The sequence below is a fragment of the Gracilinanus agilis genome, chromosome 3 (genome assembly GCF_016433145.1).
Source record: "Gracilinanus agilis isolate LMUSP501 chromosome 3, AgileGrace, whole genome shotgun sequence".
Lineage (NCBI taxonomy): Eukaryota > Metazoa > Chordata > Mammalia > Didelphimorphia > Didelphidae > Gracilinanus > Gracilinanus agilis.
In genome coordinates, this window is record NC_058132.1 from 217,414,878 (window position 1) to 217,434,890 (window position 20,013).

The 20,013-nt window shown below is 36.2% G+C and overlaps 1 protein-coding gene across 1 annotated transcript in view; it reads left to right on the top strand.

Annotated features, from left to right (window-relative positions):
* Positions 1-20,013, top strand: part of HECW2 (HECT, C2 and WW domain containing E3 ubiquitin protein ligase 2) — a 289,847-nt gene that overhangs the window by 105,582 nt on the left and 164,252 nt on the right. The window contains exon 2 of the mRNA XM_044669680.1: positions 646-753. Within this exon, the coding sequence (XP_044525615.1) occupies positions 646-753 (108 nt within the window). The remainder of the gene's footprint in view (positions 1-645; positions 754-20,013) is intronic.

Below are 20,013 nucleotides of genomic sequence, written 5' to 3' on the forward strand. Positions count from 1 at the left end.
AAACATGGGTTTCTTTTTAGGAAAACAGAGAAGCAGCCAGTAGACAAGGAGAGATTGAAGAATAGTAAGAGCTTTAATAGTTAAAAGCCACACTAAGATTTTTGGGACACTGTATTCAGGAGATAATCTGTTGGAGAAGACTTTAATGGAAGGATTGCTCATGCATGTACAAGGGTCTGCCTAAATCAGAAGAAAGGCCACATTTTTATGTGAAACAAGGATGGAGGAGGAAGAAGAGGAGGATGACATTTCAGTTCTATGAGATGAAGAAGAGGGGAAAAAAGGGAGCTCTTGATGAATGACCTCAGTTTTTTCAGCATAATATTCAGCAAGGTTCTCTCATGAGAGATTAGGGAGAGGGCGAGTGATCAGAGATTAAAGAAAGGAAGAAAAGGTATGGAAAAGTCAGTGTGGTGAATTGTTTAGGAAAATGTAAAAAGATTGCCTTGCTGCTGTGAGGGCCCATTTTATAAATTTCTAGTGGACGCAGTTAGCACCTTTTATAATCAATCTTTTCTCAGTTGTTTTTCCTCTCTTTATGCCTCCTTCACCCCCCCTAAGAAATTTTATCAGACTTTAATCTATGAAAAAGAGAGCCAATCTTAATTCCAGCTAAAGAGATATTTTTGTCTTTGATTTTTCTAGATGAGAATTCTCCAGCCAATTTTTGGGATTCCAAGAACCGAGGTGTGACTGGGACACAAAAAGGCCAAATTGTTTGGAGAATTGAACCTGGGCCCTATTTTATGGAACGTAAGTAAATGAAGATGCAATGCAGGATGTCTGTCAAATGTTATATGAAGATAGAGAAATACACAGCTGACTTTGATGATAATTTTGCTCTATTTTCTGATGAATGCTCTTCAGTACTATTTAAATAAGCATAATATGTTTATTAAGATTATTTAAATATTATTTAGCTGTTTAATATAGAATTTTAAAGAAACAAATATGTAATTATCTCTTAATTTTGTGTGCTAACAAAGTCATAGAAATTTTAATGTCATAAGGAAATCATCTATACCAGCTCCTTTTTGTAAATGAGCAACTCAAGGCCCAAGTGATGTATATGTGTATATATATATATATATATATTACAATCTAATTAATAGAAGGGGCAGGACTAAAAAAAAATCTTCATGAGTTCTGTTTCAAAGCACCAGCTTTCTAATCTAGTGCTCCTTTTACTATACCACAGTTCCTTTGATTACAGAAATTAGCAAATCAAGTAACTAAAAACTCTTTATTTAGAAGTTATATTATAACCACTTGCAATATGGTATACTTAAGTCTCATAACTTTCTTAGTATTTTCTACATCACTACTTTTAATCTTTATCAAATCAGAGAATCCCATAGTTGAAAGATTATTTTTTCCAAAACATTCACAAGAAGTGGTCATTCAGCCTTTGTTTACATATTTGTGGAAAGTCCTATCATATTTCTAAAATTGACATTTTTTTTAAAACAGGAAGACATTGAAAAGATAGTTTGAATATTTGATTTTCTAACTTTTTTTAGGGCATCAAAACTCTTATATCCTAGGAATACTGGGGAACTCCAGGAGAGAAAATGTATAGAAAGAAATAGTTGTGATGACAGCTAATAATTAAGAGAGAGTAAAGAAGCAATAATTTTGTAATTAATAAATAATTAAGTCAAACATTTATTGTAAACCTACAATGTGCCAGGTACTGTTTTAAGTACTGAAAATATGACCAGAATTCTTCTTAAAGCCCTACCCCAGCATCTCATCATGGTATAGAGGTGACCCTTAAAGGCTTTGCCAGTGGAACATGAGATCCATCAGGTTCCATCCTAGAAGTGTTGAACTATGCTCTTGGCCACATATATAAATATGACATCTTTCTAAATGTCAACCCTTGATAATTCTAGAGAGGTTTATCACCTATAGTCTGGCTACTTGTTGATGAATTTCTTGGTTGTGGCAACATGTGAAACAAAGAAAAATGCAAAATGGTGTTCCATCTTGTGTAGCTTACTTCTTCACTGTAATGAAGGTGGCCAAAAAGAGGGGAAAGGAGATGAATGAGAGAAATCAGTCTTTGAATTGTTGATAAATATGAATTTAACTGTTGCTATTCTAAATGTGAGCTCTAGCTCCAGTGGAAATAAGTACTAGTAGAGTTAATGAATCATTTCCATCGTGATACTGACATTAATGAAACCAGATGACAAGAAGTTGCAACTAAATGGGATAATTCACAGGATCTTTTGTGGTAGGCAGAGTTAGTTTTATTGTCCACTCAAAAACAAAAAGAAATACCATTTCATAAAACTCATAGTCATCTCCCATTGCAGTACTCATACAAATAACTTTTAGGACATCTAGGAAGATAATTGTGATCTATGTACCGATATCTGTTACAAAGTTTAAGAAGTCAGAAAATTTTTACAAAGAACTCAATAGGACCTTCCAAATTAAATCAACATATGCATTAATACTAAGTAACCACTTTTAGGGGTTGATGAACGTAAGACAGGACAGGAAAAATTTTTTGGAAAATGTGATTCAAGAGTAATAAATGAAAATAAGCAGAAATTTGTAGACTCTACAATTTTTTAAAATTTTTTATTTTAAACCCTTAGCTTCTGTGTATTGGCTCATAGGTGGAAGAGTGGTAAGGGTGGGCAATGGGGGTCAAGTGACCACAGCTGGGAAGTGTCTGAGGCCAGATTTGAACCTAGGACCTCCTAGTCTCTAGGCCTGACTCTCAATCCACTGAGCTACCCAGCTGCCCCCCCCCACCCCAGACTCCACAAATTTTTCATGGAGATATAATGAATATTTTCTTCCCAGAGAATTAGGAGTCTCTGCACATAACAAGCATCAAATAACATAACAAAAGTCAAATTGACTGTCTTTTAATAGACAGAAAATGACTAATTATTGATCTGGTAGTCATTTTTGCATCATCTGTGTATAAATAATAACTGTTGAGTAAAGATCAATGGCAATGCCAAATTAGGAAGGAGAGAAAGAATGAGAATAATGTAAACTGTAGAATCACAGAATCTGAAAGTTGACTTTTGAAAATCTTGATGGCTGGATGATCAGTTGTCAAAAATGGCCAAAAGGAATTATAACATTTTTGACAAGTGATCATCCAGCCATCAAGGCAAATCTAATCTGACCTATTTAAACAAACAGTTTATCTCTCGAGATTACTGAATGAACAAAAGAATAGACTTCAGCAATAAATAGCATTTTCTAAAGATGTTTAACTGATCTAAATAAATCATTACAATGAAGACACAAATGAAAAGAACCTAGAAACAACCCAAAGCAAATAAATAGAGGGAGAGTATAAATGAATGAATGAATGATAAAATATTTATTGAGTACTTTTTTTGTGCCAATCACTGTACTTAGAGCTGGGAAGAGAAATAGAAAAAATGAGACAATCCTTGTTTTTAATGATCTATATTCTAATTAAGGGGGACAACTCCTAAATGACAGTTCAACTCTGGGACTGATGGATAAGTCCAGTAGTCTTTAAATTGCTTCAGTACATCAGAAAAAAAGGCTGAAGTCTCTAAGGGCATATAATTGAAGGACATATGGCAAGGCCTGTTGGTCTTCTGTCTTGCCAGATAAAAACAGAGTTGGTGATTCCTAGAATATTTAAGCAGTATGAGCAGTCAAGCAACTGATTTAGGTTCTGGCCACATCAGGTTATGGGAGGTGGTGAAGGGCCCCTCTGATTAAAGATAATATGAATTTAAAATATGAACACATTGGTAAAATCTGACAGAAGAGTATGATGAAAGATAATGTGCAATCTCACCTTGTGAAATAGGGGGAAGCAATAAAGGCAAAAAGCCAGTTTAAAGAGATTTTACAGAAAGAACTGAGAGAACCATTAATAAAACATTTAAAATCAGAATCAGAAGGAGGACAGTTAACAGATGAAAATGGAGAAGAGCTGTGAAAATTAATACTGCAAACTTTATACTATAACAACTGAATTTTCTACATTTGAATACAAGTAGCACAGCCCCTAATGTGCTTAATAAGGACTTGGCTAAATAAACACAGGGGAGATCTGTACTGAAGGAGCCACAAGTTTAAGGGCATTAACAGTTCAGTTCACAAGATTTTAGAAAGGGTAGATGATTTAAATGTTTAGAATACACGCACACATATAGCTATTTACAAAGTGACAGAAAATGTCCATAATTATTAATCAATATACCTACTTTTTTATCTTTTAAAAATCTTTATAACAACAATTACAGGAGCTCTTGACAAAGGAAATAGTTAACTTCATCAAACAATATTCCACAGGAGACATTGTCTTTAGTCACAATCGAATCAAGGATACAGAAAATTCAAGATTTCTTGTGCTTTTTGTTTGTTGACTATGAAAAAGAATTTGAACCAGAAGAATAGAAGTTCTCTTCTAATAGGGTATTTCCCATACATGTGTGAAAACCATATATGATTACTTGAAAGATGTAACAACAAAGATAATGTTGTTTGACAAACCTTTGATTATTAATGTTAAATGAGGAATGAAATGGAGAGATATTGAAATGTATTGAATAGAGAACTAGCTTTGATGTTAGGAAGACCTAGGCTGAAGTTCTTTCAATGACCTAAATTGGCTTTGTGACTATGGACAGGTCATTTTAATTCTCAGTATTCCAGGCCTGTAAGCTGAAGAATAGATGCTGACCTAAATTTATAGAAACACTGGAGTTGCCTATACCAATGAAAACATAGATCCGGTTCCAGTGGAGGGGAAAATCATTCTAAAGACTTTTACTTACCTATCTACAGAAGAAAAGAAAAGTGATAAAGAAGGCCTCTTGTCTAGATTATGATACAAAATTAAATGGAGAAAGGATAGTTAAATACTACAGAGGATAGAGTACCAGCCCTGGAGTCCGGAAGACCTGAGTTCAAATCTAGCCTTAGACATTTTCTAGCTATGTGACCCTGGGCAACCCTAATTGCTTAGCCCTTGCTACTTTTCAGTCTTAGAATTATTACTAAGACAGAAGGTAGGAGTTTAAAAAAAGTTAAAACATTTTAATGGATTTGCCAAGAAGATGTCTAACATGGGACAGATATTCATGTGAGCAATGATCCAAAATACATAATTGATCATGAAAATGAGAACAGGATGGATTACCTTTAAGAATGGTAAAGTGCTTTCAATGTTCTAAACTTCTTCCTGAAACAAAACCCCACTTTTTTAAACATCACTGATCTTCTAGTTGCTCCATGATTATAAGTCAGAGAATTAAAATTTTGGATCCCTCAAAGGAGAATGAAGTGGAACGTGAAAGGTTTATAAATGACTACCTGTTACCAGTGAGGAATAAAGCAGGAAAAATGGCACAAAGTACTTTATGAGACAGCTATATGACCAGAAAGGAAGGTAAGGCAGTCATTGTAAAATCAAATAAGATCTATGCTTTAATGGCAGAGAGCACTTATTTTGTACCAATCACTGTGCTAAGTGCTGGGAACAGAAATAGAAAAAGTGAGACAGTCCCTGTTTTCAGTGATCCTGCTCTCTAATAGAGAGCCATAGCACCTGAAAGACAGTTCAGCTGAGTGGGTAATGGAAAAGCCCAATTGTCCTTAGATTGCATTGGTACATCAGATAAAAAAAAAGCAGTGGGAACAGTATAAAACAAGAAATCTAGAAAAAAGTCCTTTTATAAATGTGAGCTTCTCAAGGGCAGGAATTTTTTTGCTTTTCTTTGTATGCTAGCGCTTGACACCTAAATACTTATTGACTGATTGGCACATAATTTATCACATTTATTGTTGGTATTTTTTCATATTATATAATATTTATACATATCTCTTTAATTCCTTCAGAGCACACACTATGTCTGATTATATCTGAATATATATTACCTAGCAGAATGTCTAGTACATAATGGACATAAAGTATTAATGGACTGATCAGAACTGGAGTGGTTCTGCAGATAACAGCATTGTCTGAATGCCAGCCTCGTGTGGGTTCTAGCTATGGTCTTTGGAATGGATTTTGAGAATTCAGGAGGGTTATGTTCTAGGGAACTTCCATCCATTTATTTCTAGAAGTGAGTCTCCCCACTAAAATTTCAGGTCTTTCTTTTTCTCACTGCTAATGTAATTCCCAATAGAATTTGGCATCTTGACACAGGAGGTAGGAGGTAGTACCTGACAGGTGGGTCAAACCAATGATACTTCCTCCCTCAGATCCAGTGGAGAGAGCCCGGGGACTCTCCAGAGGTAGAAAGCCCAGATAACTTGGGCCTGGGTTTCCAAGATCCTGAGAAATAAAAGTCACCTCCCTAAGCCTCTATAATGCAAGGTGACTAACAGAAACTTTTTGCTTCTGTAGTTTCTAATGGTCACAAAAAGTCAGTTAGAAGTCTTAGAATCTTCAGAAAGTCAGTTAGAACTCGAAGCTATAAATAGAGGTGAAGTTCCAACCGACGAGGCTTTTTTCTTCTGGCTTTCACTGTAGCTGGAGGCTTTGCTTTGGCTTAGCCTGTTATCTGAGGCCTTTCAGCTTGGCTTTGGCCTAATTGCTTCAGCCTTGGCCTGTGCTTATTTGTCTTGGGGAAATTTAAACCTATCTCATTTCTCTGGACTTTTCCCTGATCTCTCCATCTACATTCCTTTCCCTTCCCCTGAATTTCCTTTGGGCCCTGGGTGGAAGGGAGGGCTTGGTGATTGAACATTGTGGGTTTTAGTTTCTATAGACAAGTAGAGTATCCTCAAATAAGTTACCCCTAGTTTAGTGATTTAATAAGAACTTTCTTAAAAGGCAGTCAAATCTCCCAACTGGGAGAGCAGGCTCCCTCAGTCTAAACCTCTCCGCAACCCATCCCCCACCATCACCCCTCTCCCTAGCAGCAGTTAGAAAATCCTGAATCTCTTTCCCTCTGACTAACCTGAGATTAATAAATCCCCTTGTTACCTACTCAAAGCCTCTGGTGAATCATTGTATCGAAGATTGAGGCAAGGGCTAAAGAGGGAGGGAATAATTTTCTTTTTATTTCTTGAGAGAACTGGGGGCATCCATCTTGGCAGGAAATACCTCCCCAAGACTTCCTCCAGCCATCAGTTTGACTGGCAGGGAGGGGCCCTCACGACTCCTCCCTCAAGAGAATTTAGAAACTAACAAGAGAAACCCTCCAACCAAAACTTAAACATTTCTTATTGGCCCTAGTTTCCTCCCTGTATTCTCTGTCTCAAGTCTCTGGGAATAAACCTGTTTGAGCTGCCCTTTCCTACATATCCCATTTCCTTTATCTCATATATACCTTCCCTTATCTTCATTCCTCCTCCAATCACCTTATAATCACCTAATATCCCCTTTATCCTTCCTCACACCCAAATTGTCTCCTTGACCCACTCAGATTACCTTATTTACTTCATGATAACACCTCTCACCCTAGTCTCCAGACAAGGGACCCCAGACCCTTCTTATAGCCCTGCTCCTGTGGCCATTAAATGGGGAGCCACTCCTGTGGGAATGAACAGTGAGCCACAGCCAATCCTCTATTTCCTTTGCCTCTGAAATCGAAGGACCACTGCACATCTGAAACCTCCTCAATGTACTTGTCGCTGCCTATTTGGCTGTGACTCCCTTCTGGAGAATAGGATCTGTCTTATTTTTCTATTTGTATCCCCAGCACTTAGCAGAGTGATTTGCATATAGTCTATTAGCATTTTTTTAAAAAAAAACTTGCTTTCTGTCTTAGATTGACACTGTGTATTGGTTCTAAGGCAGAAGAATGGTAAGGATTAGGCAATTGGGGTTAAGTGACTTCTGCAAGATCACACAGCTAGGAAGTGTTGAACCCAGGACCTTCCATTCTTAGGCTTAGCTGTCAATCCACTGAGTCACCTAGCTGTTTTATAGCATTTATATTAGTATTTACATATTAGCATTTATATAGCAACTTTGGAGTTCATGAAGTACTTTAAGTGATGATCATTTGATCATCACAACAGGAAGGCAGATGCTGTTGTCATTCCAATTTTACAGAGGAAGAAACTGAGGTTAAGTGGTGTTCAGTGACTCACCTAGGATCAATCAGCTAGAGGATTGGAACTCAAGTCTTCTTAATTCTAAGCCCGTCATGTTATCAATTCTGCCACTCCTAAGCACTAAATAAATACTTTTTGATTTCATTCTGCCACTGTTCCTTCAGCTTTTCTGCAGTGGACTAGTGGACTCTCACTTTCCCACTTTTCAGGACTATGTCACATAGAATACATACAGTAACATTGCCATTTCTCTCTTGTTTTTTTCTTTTGAAAATATTAAAAGAATAGCGATCATCCCATTTCAAACATAGAGCCTTTCACTAAAGAGAAGGGAATGTATTCAGGCTTATAAAACATACTAAAGTATGTTTTTAAAAGCATGCAAATTACTTGTAGTACCTGACCACTTTTCTGCAAAGGATGAGATTTAAAATGACTCATACTCAGCTTGGAGCTCTGACTCCAAGATGCTTTAAATAGGAACCATAAAGATGAAAAATGTAATGAGTATACTTTGAGGGATTATTCATGTTTGAGAATAATTTATAACTAGCTATTTGGATCTTGTGGCTCTTTCCCTCTTTTAAATGAATAGAGAAACTATGTATGGCCCATAGGGAGGCAAGCTTCATTTGACTTTCATGTGAAAGATGTTTTGAAATTTGAAAGTTAATGCTTGAGTCCTAAGAGCAATGAGTTAAGTTGAAGAAAAAGATCTGAGTATCTTTATGGCAAGACCATTCAGGGAAAGGTCAGTGTGGATGAGAAAACATTTCTAATTTAAATTTTAATACATAAGGATGTATTTTTAAAATAATAACATTGATGACTTGCCTCTGACACATACTGGCTAGGCAAATCTCTTTATCCTTTAATGTCCTAGGCAGCTTTCTCAGACTATAAATTATAAAGTGTTGATTTACAAGTATTTTCACTGGCTGTCCCTCATGCCTGAAACAATATGCTTCCTGGATTACTTCCTCATTCCCACTTTCTGGCTTCCTTAGCCTCCTTCAAGCTGAAGCCCAAGTCCCACCTTCTGCAAGAAAGCCTTTCTCAGTCCTCCTTCTGGGTTGCCTTCCAATTTATCCTGTATATGTTTTCTTTGTGTGTGATGATTTTGCTTGTTGTCTCCCCAATTAGATGGTGAGCTCCTTGAAAGTAGGTACTATTTTTTGCTTTCCTTTGTATCCCCAGGATTTAGCACAGTGCCTGGCACATAGTGGATGCTTAATAAATGTTAGTTAACAGGTGAACTTATTGGAAAAATTACATGATAAATTATTCCATGGTTCCATGATTCATATTCTTTCCCTCTCTTCTTCCCTCCCCCCTCCTGGAGCTGACAAGCAGTTCCACTGGGTTATACATGCATCACTGTTCAAAACTTATTTCCATGTTATTTATATTTGCAAATAGAGTGATCTTTTATCACCAAAACCCCAATCATATCCCCATCGAACCACATGATCGATCATGTTTTTCTTCTATGTTTCTACTCCCATAGTTCTTTCTCTGGATGTGAATAGTGTTTTTTTCTTGTAAATTCCCTTGGATTGCCCTGAGTCATTGCATTGATGCTAGTAGAAAAGTTTGTTACATTCGATTGTGCCATTATGTATCAGTTACTGCGTACAATGTGCTCCTGGTTCTGTTCCTTTTGCTCTGCATCAATTCTTGGAGGTCTTTCCATTCACTAACATTTTAAATGACAAGAAAATAGAGATCCTCCCAGGACCTCTACTCCAGGATCCAGGAATAGCCCTCCCACTCTCTTTGGATAAGGGCTCTCCCTCCTTCTTTTCTCTTTTTTTATCTGTCATATATCCCAATAATATATAAGGTTCTGCCATGGGATAGTGGCCCTCACCAGTAGTCCCTTCCATAGGGGAAGGCTAAGGCTTTTCAGAACTGGTCATCTGAGTTGTCTGCTCTAGCAGAAGGAGCACTGGATTTGGAATTAGAGAGTCTGGATTCATATCCCAAATTTGCTGTTTTCTACCTGCATGACTTTGGGCAATTCATTTACTCTTTGGACTTTATCTGTATAATGAGAGTGCTAAATGAGAGCATCTTGAATGTCTCTTGAAGCTCAATGTCCCATGATCCTGTGACCTGCTTCCATGATCTTGGGGTCCTGGGACCACCTCTGTGATTATCCTTTAGGAGCGATTTTCATAGTTTGAAATTGCAGATTGACTATGAAGGGGGATTGGCATCTTGGCAAGGTTGTGGGGGAAGTGTTTTGGGAGAAGGCTTGACTTTTCATAATTCTTTAAATGTCAGTATGAAAATGACCTTCAAATAGGGGTGTCTGTTTAAAATGTAAACTTCTGATCTATATTTGCCTGTTCTTTCCTTTCTCCTTTCTCCTTTATACTTTCTCCTGTATCACTTACTACAAGTTTTTAATTTATTTTTTTGCTTTTAATTTCTTTGTTATTCTTGTTTTAATCATCGTCAACTCCCAAATACAGCTCTTCTCTTGGTCCTTAGAAAGCCTTCTTTTTTACCAAAGAACAAAGAAAAGAAAAAAGGGGGAAACAAAGCAGTTCAGCAAAATCAATCATATTTATCAATCAAAGCTAACAATATATGCAGTGTTTTACATCCATAGCTTCCCACCTCTATAAGGAAGGGAGGAAAATATGTTTTCTTCTCTCTTCTTCAGGGCAAAGTTTGGCCATTATAAATGCCCAAGATTGAGTTTCATTTTTGGTTATTATTGTAACTGTACTTTAATTCACATTCTTATTATTTTGTATATTGTTTTTCTGGTCCTACTTAGTTCATATCTCTTCCTATACTTTTCTATAATATTCAAATTGATTGTTTCTTATAGCATCAGAATTTTTTTTGTCATTCATTAATCAGTGGACATCTATTTTATTTCCAGTTCTTTGCTACCATAAAAAAAGTGCTTACATAAATATTTTTGTCATTGACCTCCCAGGGGAATCCCTGGGTCAAGGTCAAGGACATTTTACCCATTTTATTTGCCTAATTTCCAAATTACTTTCAAGAATGGCTGTACTAATTCCTAGCTCCACTAAAATGTGTTAGTGTGCCTGGCTTTTTGCAAACTGTTAGCACCAACTATTCCCATTTTTTTACATTTTTGTCAATTTACTGAGTGGGAAGTTGTTTTGATTTACCTTTTCCCTTTGATTAGTGTTTTGGAGCAATTTTTCATATGATTATTTCTGGTGTGCCATTCTTTTAAGAACCGTTTATTCTATCCTTTGACAGTTTATTTATTGAGGAATGGTTCTAGGTCAGAGCTACCTTGATTTTGTTCATGAAAAAGCCCATTGTTAATTTTAGCAGAAGAAGAATGCTGGAACTTTTGCTTCTTTTCATCACATTAAGAAATGTCTTTTTTGTTTACATCTATTATGGTATATAGCAGGAGTTCTTAACTTGTGACCTGTAAACTTCAATGTTTTTTAAATATTTATTTTATTATATATATTTATGTTTATAAATAGATTTAATTTATATTTAATCATTTCTTTCCTTTGTAATCTTCCTAGGTATTTTGTCTTATGCATTTAAAAGCATTGTGAGAAGGAGTCCACTGGCTTCACAAATCTTCTAGAAGGTTTTGACACAAATAGGTTTAAGACCACCTCCCCCACCCCTATAGTATAATTATTATTTGAAGTGTGCCCCCTACTCTTAGGCACCTGCTACCATAATAAATGTAGGTAGGATTCCATAGCTCTTGCTCAATTCCACTTAGTTCCAGTCAGGGAACATCTATCACTAACTATACATACCACACATTATGGATATGATGGCAAAGATACAAAACTACCTTTTCTTAGAGAAGTTGACATTTTTTTTCTTCTCCAAATTGAGTTTCTCTATCTTGTCCAGGTTAGAAATATAGCAATCTCACATAAGCTTATTCCATTACCTGGCTTATCAGTCCCACTAAGGACTGAGAGAGAGGCTTTAAACTACTCCTTGTCCAAATAAGGCCAATTGCCCACCCACCTCCACCTACGCATATGCAGCCTAGTGACCCCTTGTTCAGAGAGGGTCACTTATTGGTGCCTGGACTTAGTCAGGACATCTAATGGGCTCTACTGGACTCCCAAGCTCAAGTGTCCCACCAACCTTACTTAGCTTTCCCCTGGAGTGGGATTAGAGGAGTTATACCTTCTGGCAGGACCTTACCTGTTATTGGGCGGTACTGTGACAGATAAAGAAATGGAATGCATATACAAACTAAACCTAAGTAATATTAAGAGAGAATGCTAATAACTGAGTGTCTAAGGAAAAGTCTCCCATTGGAGCTGTTGATTTACATGGATGGAAATAATGTATGTAATTTTCTTTATAACGAAAGTGTTTTAGAAATAGCTATAAAAATAGCTATCATTATTATCCTTTTGTCTTGTGACCCTGCATATCTCTTTCCATTCCCTGATCCCTTAACCAACTTCAAGTATAACTTTGATTCTCAAAGGATAATCACCCATCATTAAGATAAGGGCTTTATTGCTTTGTGTAAGGAGAGAAATGCTCTTTAGTATCCAGGAAGAGGGGTCTTATGGTTTTGATACCAGATGTTTATAATTCGTGGATTGGCTTCTTCTCTCTTCTTTCCCTCCTTCCCCTCAGTAGTCAATTTATTTTTGCAGTGGGTGATGTGAATGAACCACTTTCCCATTTAGGATTAAAGCACATCTGAGACTCTAAAGATTGGTAGCTATTATTATCAAAAAGTTGTGCTCCTGTTTGTGCCAGGGGACAAACTTCTCCTCTCATACTAATAAATTCAGAATAAGATTCCTTTGAAGTCTGAGAGGATCTAGTAGACTGGGAGACATGTCACTATAGGGAAAAAAACTTGAATGCTAAGAGGGATATCTCCTAGCAAATTATCAAAGAATCAATGCCCTGTTATACAGCTAACTATAGCACCGGGTTTCTTAGTTTGTTAGGGAGGGAGGAGAAAAGACTTTTAAGGTGGCTTTTCATAAAAATGTTTTATTGATGTTTTGTGTTTATATTACAGTCATTTATGGGGGAATAACCCTAAGGACAAAAAAAATTAGGAATTAAGCAAAATCATTCATTACAGTGACAACATCTGACTACATTCTACATCTCTTGGTAGTCACCGGCCTTCCTCCCTGAGAAGAGAGGCTTATTTCATTATCTGTCCATTGTTTTCTTATTTATTCTTATTGTTATTATGGGCTTCCTTTTAGTAATCTTTTCTTTTTTGTCATTGTAGTCAGTGTATACAATGCTTTTCTGGTTCTGCTTATTTAGCTTTGCATCTGTTGATATTACTTGGCATTGAAGGAATGATCTATCTCAAACTAGAGGTGAGGGGAATGTATAAGACTGTGGGATCTCCTATTATTAACCCCCTCATTTTCCAGAAAAGATAAATGGTTAAATGACTTGTCCAAGGTCACACAATTAGTTCATGGCAGAACCAGCATTTAACTGAAGTTGTAAGGAGCCAACTTCAGCACAAAACTGTTTCCATTACAGTCATATATCATAGTTTATTCAGGAATTTACTATTGATAGGCACACATTTTTTCCCAATTTCTTAGTGCAGTGAAACATGATACTATCACTATTTTGCACTATACTAAATCTTTTTTTGGTGGTGGTGTTGTGAAATCATTGATATGGTCAGATTAGTCATTTTCCTTGCGTAATGCTCAGCAGTTATCCAAAGTGCTCCATTACTCCACCAAAAGCATATTAATGTGCTTGTCTTCCCATGAATATCTGCTTTTGTTGAATATTGAAGTAAGCTGCTTTTTATACTTACTAAATTTGGAGTCCAAGGACTTTGGTTTTATACCTGTCTGCCACATTTTACCTGTATGGCCTTAGGGATATCTGCTAACCTCTTTGACCCACCTCTATAAAATGGGGGAGGAGGTAGTGGATTACATTTGTGCTACTGAATAGTGCTAGAGAAAAGCATTACATCTATGCTAAGTCCTACAAAACTTTGTTTTATAATCTCAATTTAGCCTCAACTATAGCAAGGTAATTTTTTTTACTAATTAAAATACTTTTCCTAATCTCACTTGATTTTTGAGCTTAACGTCTCCCATATTATACATATCAAAGTCCTTTGATGTTATGCTTCACTGGGAAGTTGTTACAGTTGGGGGAAAATTCCTGGATTTGGAATTATAGAAAATGGGTTTAAGTCTGAGTTCTGTAACTTTCTACCAGTGTGATCTTGAGCAAATCACTCTTTCTGGACCTCATTTTCCTCATCTATAAAAAGGAGAGTTGGAATAGACAATCTGTAAGGTTCCTTACAACTCTAAATCAATGATCTTTTGATTTAGACTCCTCTATTCCATGCTCTAGTCTCAAAGAAAAAGGTGGCAGGCACTACTTGCCAAGACCATTCCCCTTTCATCGTCTTGAACCTGTTTATTCCTATCTTCTCTGGTAGCTTGCCACCACAACCATCCCCTCTCTCTCCATAATTTTTAGTTTCTCCCAAGCCATTTATTCCTTGCCTAGAAAATGCCAGTCTCTCTTATTTTTAAAATATGCTCACTTGACCTAGATGTCCCCTCAAGCTACTATTCTTTCCCCCTTTACAGCCAAGTTTCTCAGAAGAAAATAGTCATTGTGTCCTCTCTTCTCACTCATTTTTCAAACCTTGAAATTTGGCTTTCAGGTGTCATTATATAACTGCAATTGCTCTCTACAAGGTAATACATGATATCTTAATTGCCAAATATAATAATATTTTCTCAGTCTTAATCCTTCTTGATTTTTTTTTGCAGCATTTGACATTACATTCTCTCTTACATGATACTTTCTCCCCTCTGGGTTTTCATGACAGTTCTTTCTTATTTTCCTTTCTGCTCTGCCATTCCCTCTTGGACTCCTTTGCTGCATAATAGGATCAGAGATGGAAGAGGCCTTAGGGGCCAAGTAGCTTTATCCCCTTATTTAATAGTCAACGTCATCATGCCTCATCCATGATGTGTGTGACATATTACCATAGTGGTATCAAACTCAAATGGAAATGGAGGCTGCCAAATCATAAGGAAGGATCATTTGAACTGCATATTGACTTGGTTTTAAGATGTTATATAATCCATGTTTTATTGTGTTTTTATTTATTTTGTTCACTATTTCCCAATTTCATTATTTTGGGCTGCACTTGGAAGTATTGTGCACCTCGTGCAGCCCATGGATCCCATGTTTGTCATATCTATACTACAGAAATGTATCCTTGATTCATTGCTCTTTCTCTATACACATTCTCTCTCTCGGCAATCTCATCAGAACCCAAATATTCAACTATAATTCTTTGAGCAGAAAATTCTATGATTATATATCCAGCCCTAGTCTCTCTCCCAAGCTTTCATCCCATATTGGACATTTCCAACTGGATATGACATAAACATCTGAAAGCGAACATGTCCAAAATAGAACTCAGTCTCTCTTCACCCCAACTTCCTTAAGTCCAACTGTCTTCCTCTTTTAGCTGTTTCTTTTGCAGGAATGAGGGAGCCACCCTCGTAATCATCTAAGTTCAGTTGGTCAGTCAGCATACATTTATCAAAAGCCCAAACACTCTGCTAAGCTTAGAGATACAAAGAAAGGCAAAAGACAGTCCTTGCTCTCAAGGAGCTTATACTTTAAAGAATCATAGCCTTGGTGTCATCTTTGACTTTTCCTTTTTCCTCACCCCTACTCCTATATTCAGACATTTGTCAAGTATTTTTGAATCTATCCCTATATCTCTCTTCTTTCTGCTGTTTTTTTCCCTGATTCACCACAACCTTACTTTTCTTGTCTATAATAAAATAACCTCCTAATTCATCACCCTTTACCCAGTCTTTCCTCACTCTGGTCCATTCTTTAGTGCTTGCTTTCGCAGCACAGAAACTAAAATCGAGTCCATTCTTTACATAGCTACTGGATTGATATCCCAAAGGCACGTGCCTGATGCTGTTATATCCCTGTTCAGGAGGCTCTAGTGATTCCCAGATTCCTTGCAAATGAAATGCAGAGACCTAAAAGATGTTCACAGTCTGGCCCCAGCCCGACTTTCTAGGCTTATTGCTCATGGCTGTCTTTCATGAACTCTCCATTATAACCAAATTGGCCTCCTTGTTTGCTGTTCTCTCTCTATAACATTTTATCTTTGGGGCACCTAAGGTTCTTTGACTTCTGGTTATCTCTTCTAGGGACTGATAAGGCTAGAATTGTACATTTAGCACCCCCTTTCTCATGGGACTGGTAGTTTTGCTTTGTTTTATAACCTCAGAAGGTGCTTCTAAGTCTGGCCAACGGAGATGTGAATGTAAAATGCATGCTTTTGGTCAAAAAGGGTAGCTAGGTGAGGGTACAGATAAGTTAGTATGAACTTTTCTCTGCTCTTATAAATATAAAAAGTGCTATTCACTTGATAGGAGTTCACTGATATCATCTTACTATATAAAGAACAGAGTTGACATACTTTATTGAATATGGAGAAAATAACTTTGACTAGTGTAAATTCCACTGTACATGGAGCCTATTTTTGAATATGGTCATTTGATACTTTCAATAGACAAATATTTGAACAATTTAGCTATCACATGTATAATTTAGTAGGGCACAAATACCTGTTTATATCACTTATATTGTCTAAAATTAATTTATAGCAACTGTGAATCATAGAATCTTAAGAGTAGAAGAGAAGTCATCTCGTCCAACCTATAACTAATATGAATCTCTTCTATAACACACCCATCAAATGATTCAGTCTTTGCTTTAAGATCATGAATGAAGGCAAGAGCTCACTGCCTCCTAAGCTTTACTTTACGATGTCTAAATTTGCTTCTTTTAACTTTTAACTATCTCCTATCTAGTCTTGGACACAATACTTCTTTCTCTTCTGCAACTAAAGACCATATTAGTTTTATTAGCTGCCATATCATACCGTTGAAACATATCCTTTATTTCCCCCCAATGATTTGGATAAATCACAGACAACCAAACACACATCCTTGGGGTACTCTACTGGAGTCCTTCTTCCAAGATGATATTAATGACTTCTTTGTAGGTTTAATAATAAAACAGTTTCTAGTTCACCTTATGATATTTTCATCTAACCCACATCTATCCATTTTTTTTACACAAGAACAATGTAGCAGCAGGCTTTAATCCTTTAATTTTCCTCTCCGATACCATCTCTCTCTTTGCTTCAAGGGTTGCCAATCCAATCCACTGCCCAGTAATTAGGTTTCTTAGATGCCAAGCTGATAACTTGATAACCTAGTTATCAGGAATAATTAATTTTAATAGGTACTGTGTATCAATCCTACAAAGTTCTGTTAACTCAAAAAACTCTTTTTGATTACTGTATTTCCAAATAATTAGTTTCCTTTGTAATCCTATGTGTTTGATTTTATGCATTAAAAACATTATACTGAGGAGTCCATGGGCTTCATTCACCACACTGCCCAAGGGGTCCATTTCACACACAAAAATTAAGGAGCCTTGCTATAGGATGTAAGCAGTCTCATGTTCATCAGCAACCTCATGGTAATCAGGAGATCTCTGTCTCTCACTAAGGGATGGTGTCTTCCAGGTGAAGATGCCTCCCCGGAAGGGTTTGTATTTCCTTCCCTTGGCACAAAAATTCCTAGCTCTGATTCTGTCAGAAGCCCTTGATGTCTGTTGGTTATCAGAAATGAAAATGTCAGTTTCTTGCCCTAGAATTAATAATTTTACTCAATGCTTTCTATTTCTATAATAACAGTAATAGTATTAGTATTGGTATTTATTATTATTATTATTAGTAGTAGTAGTAGGAGGAGGAGGAGGAGGAGGAGGAGGAGGAGGAGGAAGAAGAAGAAGAAGAAGAGTACTGGGAGTACTGAGAGTAGCAGCAGCAGCAGCCACAATAACAGTAACAACAATAACAATAGGAATAGCTAGCATGTATATAACCCTTTAAAATTTACAAAGCATTTTGCATATGCTAACTCATTTGATTTTAACAACAATCCTGTAAAATAAGAGCTATCACCCCCATTTTACCAATGAGGAAATCATTTACCAATGAGGAAAGGCACAGAAAAGTTAAGTGCCTTGTTCATAGTTACACAGCTATTAAGTGTCTGAGGAAAAATACAAATTCAGGTCTTCCTGACTCCAAGTGCTATACTATGTCCCTTGCACCACCTAGCTGCCTAATAATCAGTTTTAGAAATATCGGGTTTCTTCATTTGATCCTGGACACCTGCCTGTGGAAAATGGCATATCTCTTTCTCTCTTTTTAATGTTCTTTGACAAATAGCTGCCTCTGCGTCCCTGAAGAGGGAAGTTTCTACAATTACTCTTCATTTTTTCTAACTCTTCTCTTTATTAGATGACCTCACACATAATAGCATCTGTGTATTTGTCATAGAATAACAGAACCGAAGGCTAAAAAGGACCCCACTACCATCCAGATCATTCCATACCTATAAGAAATCCCAACTATAACAGAGCCTTCTTTGAGGATCTCCCCTACTCAAGGTCCAACCCTTCAAGAAGAGGCTGATATCTGTTTCTTAGATCTAATTGTTTCATTTTCCTTTCTCTTTCCACTCTGTCACTTTCTTCAACCCTCAACCTCAACCTTTTTGACATGTCAGATTTACTTTCTCCTTTAGATTCATTTTATTACTTTCTCAATGAATCTTTTCATCTGATCTTTTTTTTTTTAAGGAACATTTTATTCTCCCTGATAGCCTGGAGCTTAGAGAGGTGTTAATGCAGCCCAGTCATCATTTTTATAAGAGAGAAACTAGATTGTACTTTTAGAGTAAATAACAATCACTTTAGTGTAGCAAAACAAAACCCCCTGTAACCTGTATTCACGTGAATTTTATTGTGTCCCTCTCATTAAAAAATTATGCCTTGTTCTTCACTTTTTATTATTGCAAGTACAGTAATAATGTCATTGAAGGCCAAATTATATAAAAAGCTCATCCTATATTGATCAACCAGAATAAGGCTATTTTATATTTATACCATCCATTGATTTATTAAACCCCTTATTTAAAAACCATTAATTCTTTGAAAAACCACTTAAAGTAATTAGTTAATAATTTATCATCCACATAGACTAATTAGAGTACTTAATAGTTGCTTTTTCAGTATAGTTTTTCAGTTAAATCTATTCTTTTTCAGCATTATACAATGGAAAGAGCACTGGATTTTGAATCTAAAAACCTCGCTGGGTTTGAATCTTAGCTCTGCAGCTTATTGCCTGTAGTATTTTGGGCAAATTTCTTAAATAATCTCCTGGAGTTAGGTAGAGAAAGCATACCGCTCTTAATAAATTCTTGCCTCTTTTCCCTCCAAGTCTCATTTACTTTTCATTAATCAGTTTCCCTATATAAAAGTACAATGGCAAAAAAGGAATACATACAGCAATTATACCTCAATGGTTCTAAAGCAATTGTTCTAAGAGAAATTCTTATGATAGAAAGAATTACCTTTGCTCACACTCTCTATTCATGTCTTTTGATCTTGTTCAGATTATAGGTTCCCAGAAAGGTAATTAGCTTTTGTATTTATTTAATCCTTTTTATGGATTGAAGATATTTATAGAAAGCCTTATTTTTTAAGAGTTTAATAGAGATCCAGAACTATATTGATCCATTAAAGTCTTCTGATGAAAGGCAAAAGCTGCATGGTACCAATCATAGCATTGTAAATGAATTAGATGCTTGGAAACATGTTTTGGACCCACTGGAATCTTATTTATCTGTTTAAGCTGTAGATGAAGAGAATTTGTTAAATACTAAATCCTTTTAAAAGAGAGCTTAATTCTTAAAGTATCAAGTTTGTTCTTAAGGCAACTTTAAATGACGCTATAGGGGTTGTAATTCTGTCATAAATATCCTAAAATAAAAGAATATAAATTCTGTTGAACGTTTTAAGTTAAATCATAATCTAGCATGGTAAAATCCCATTTTAAAGGATTATGTTGAT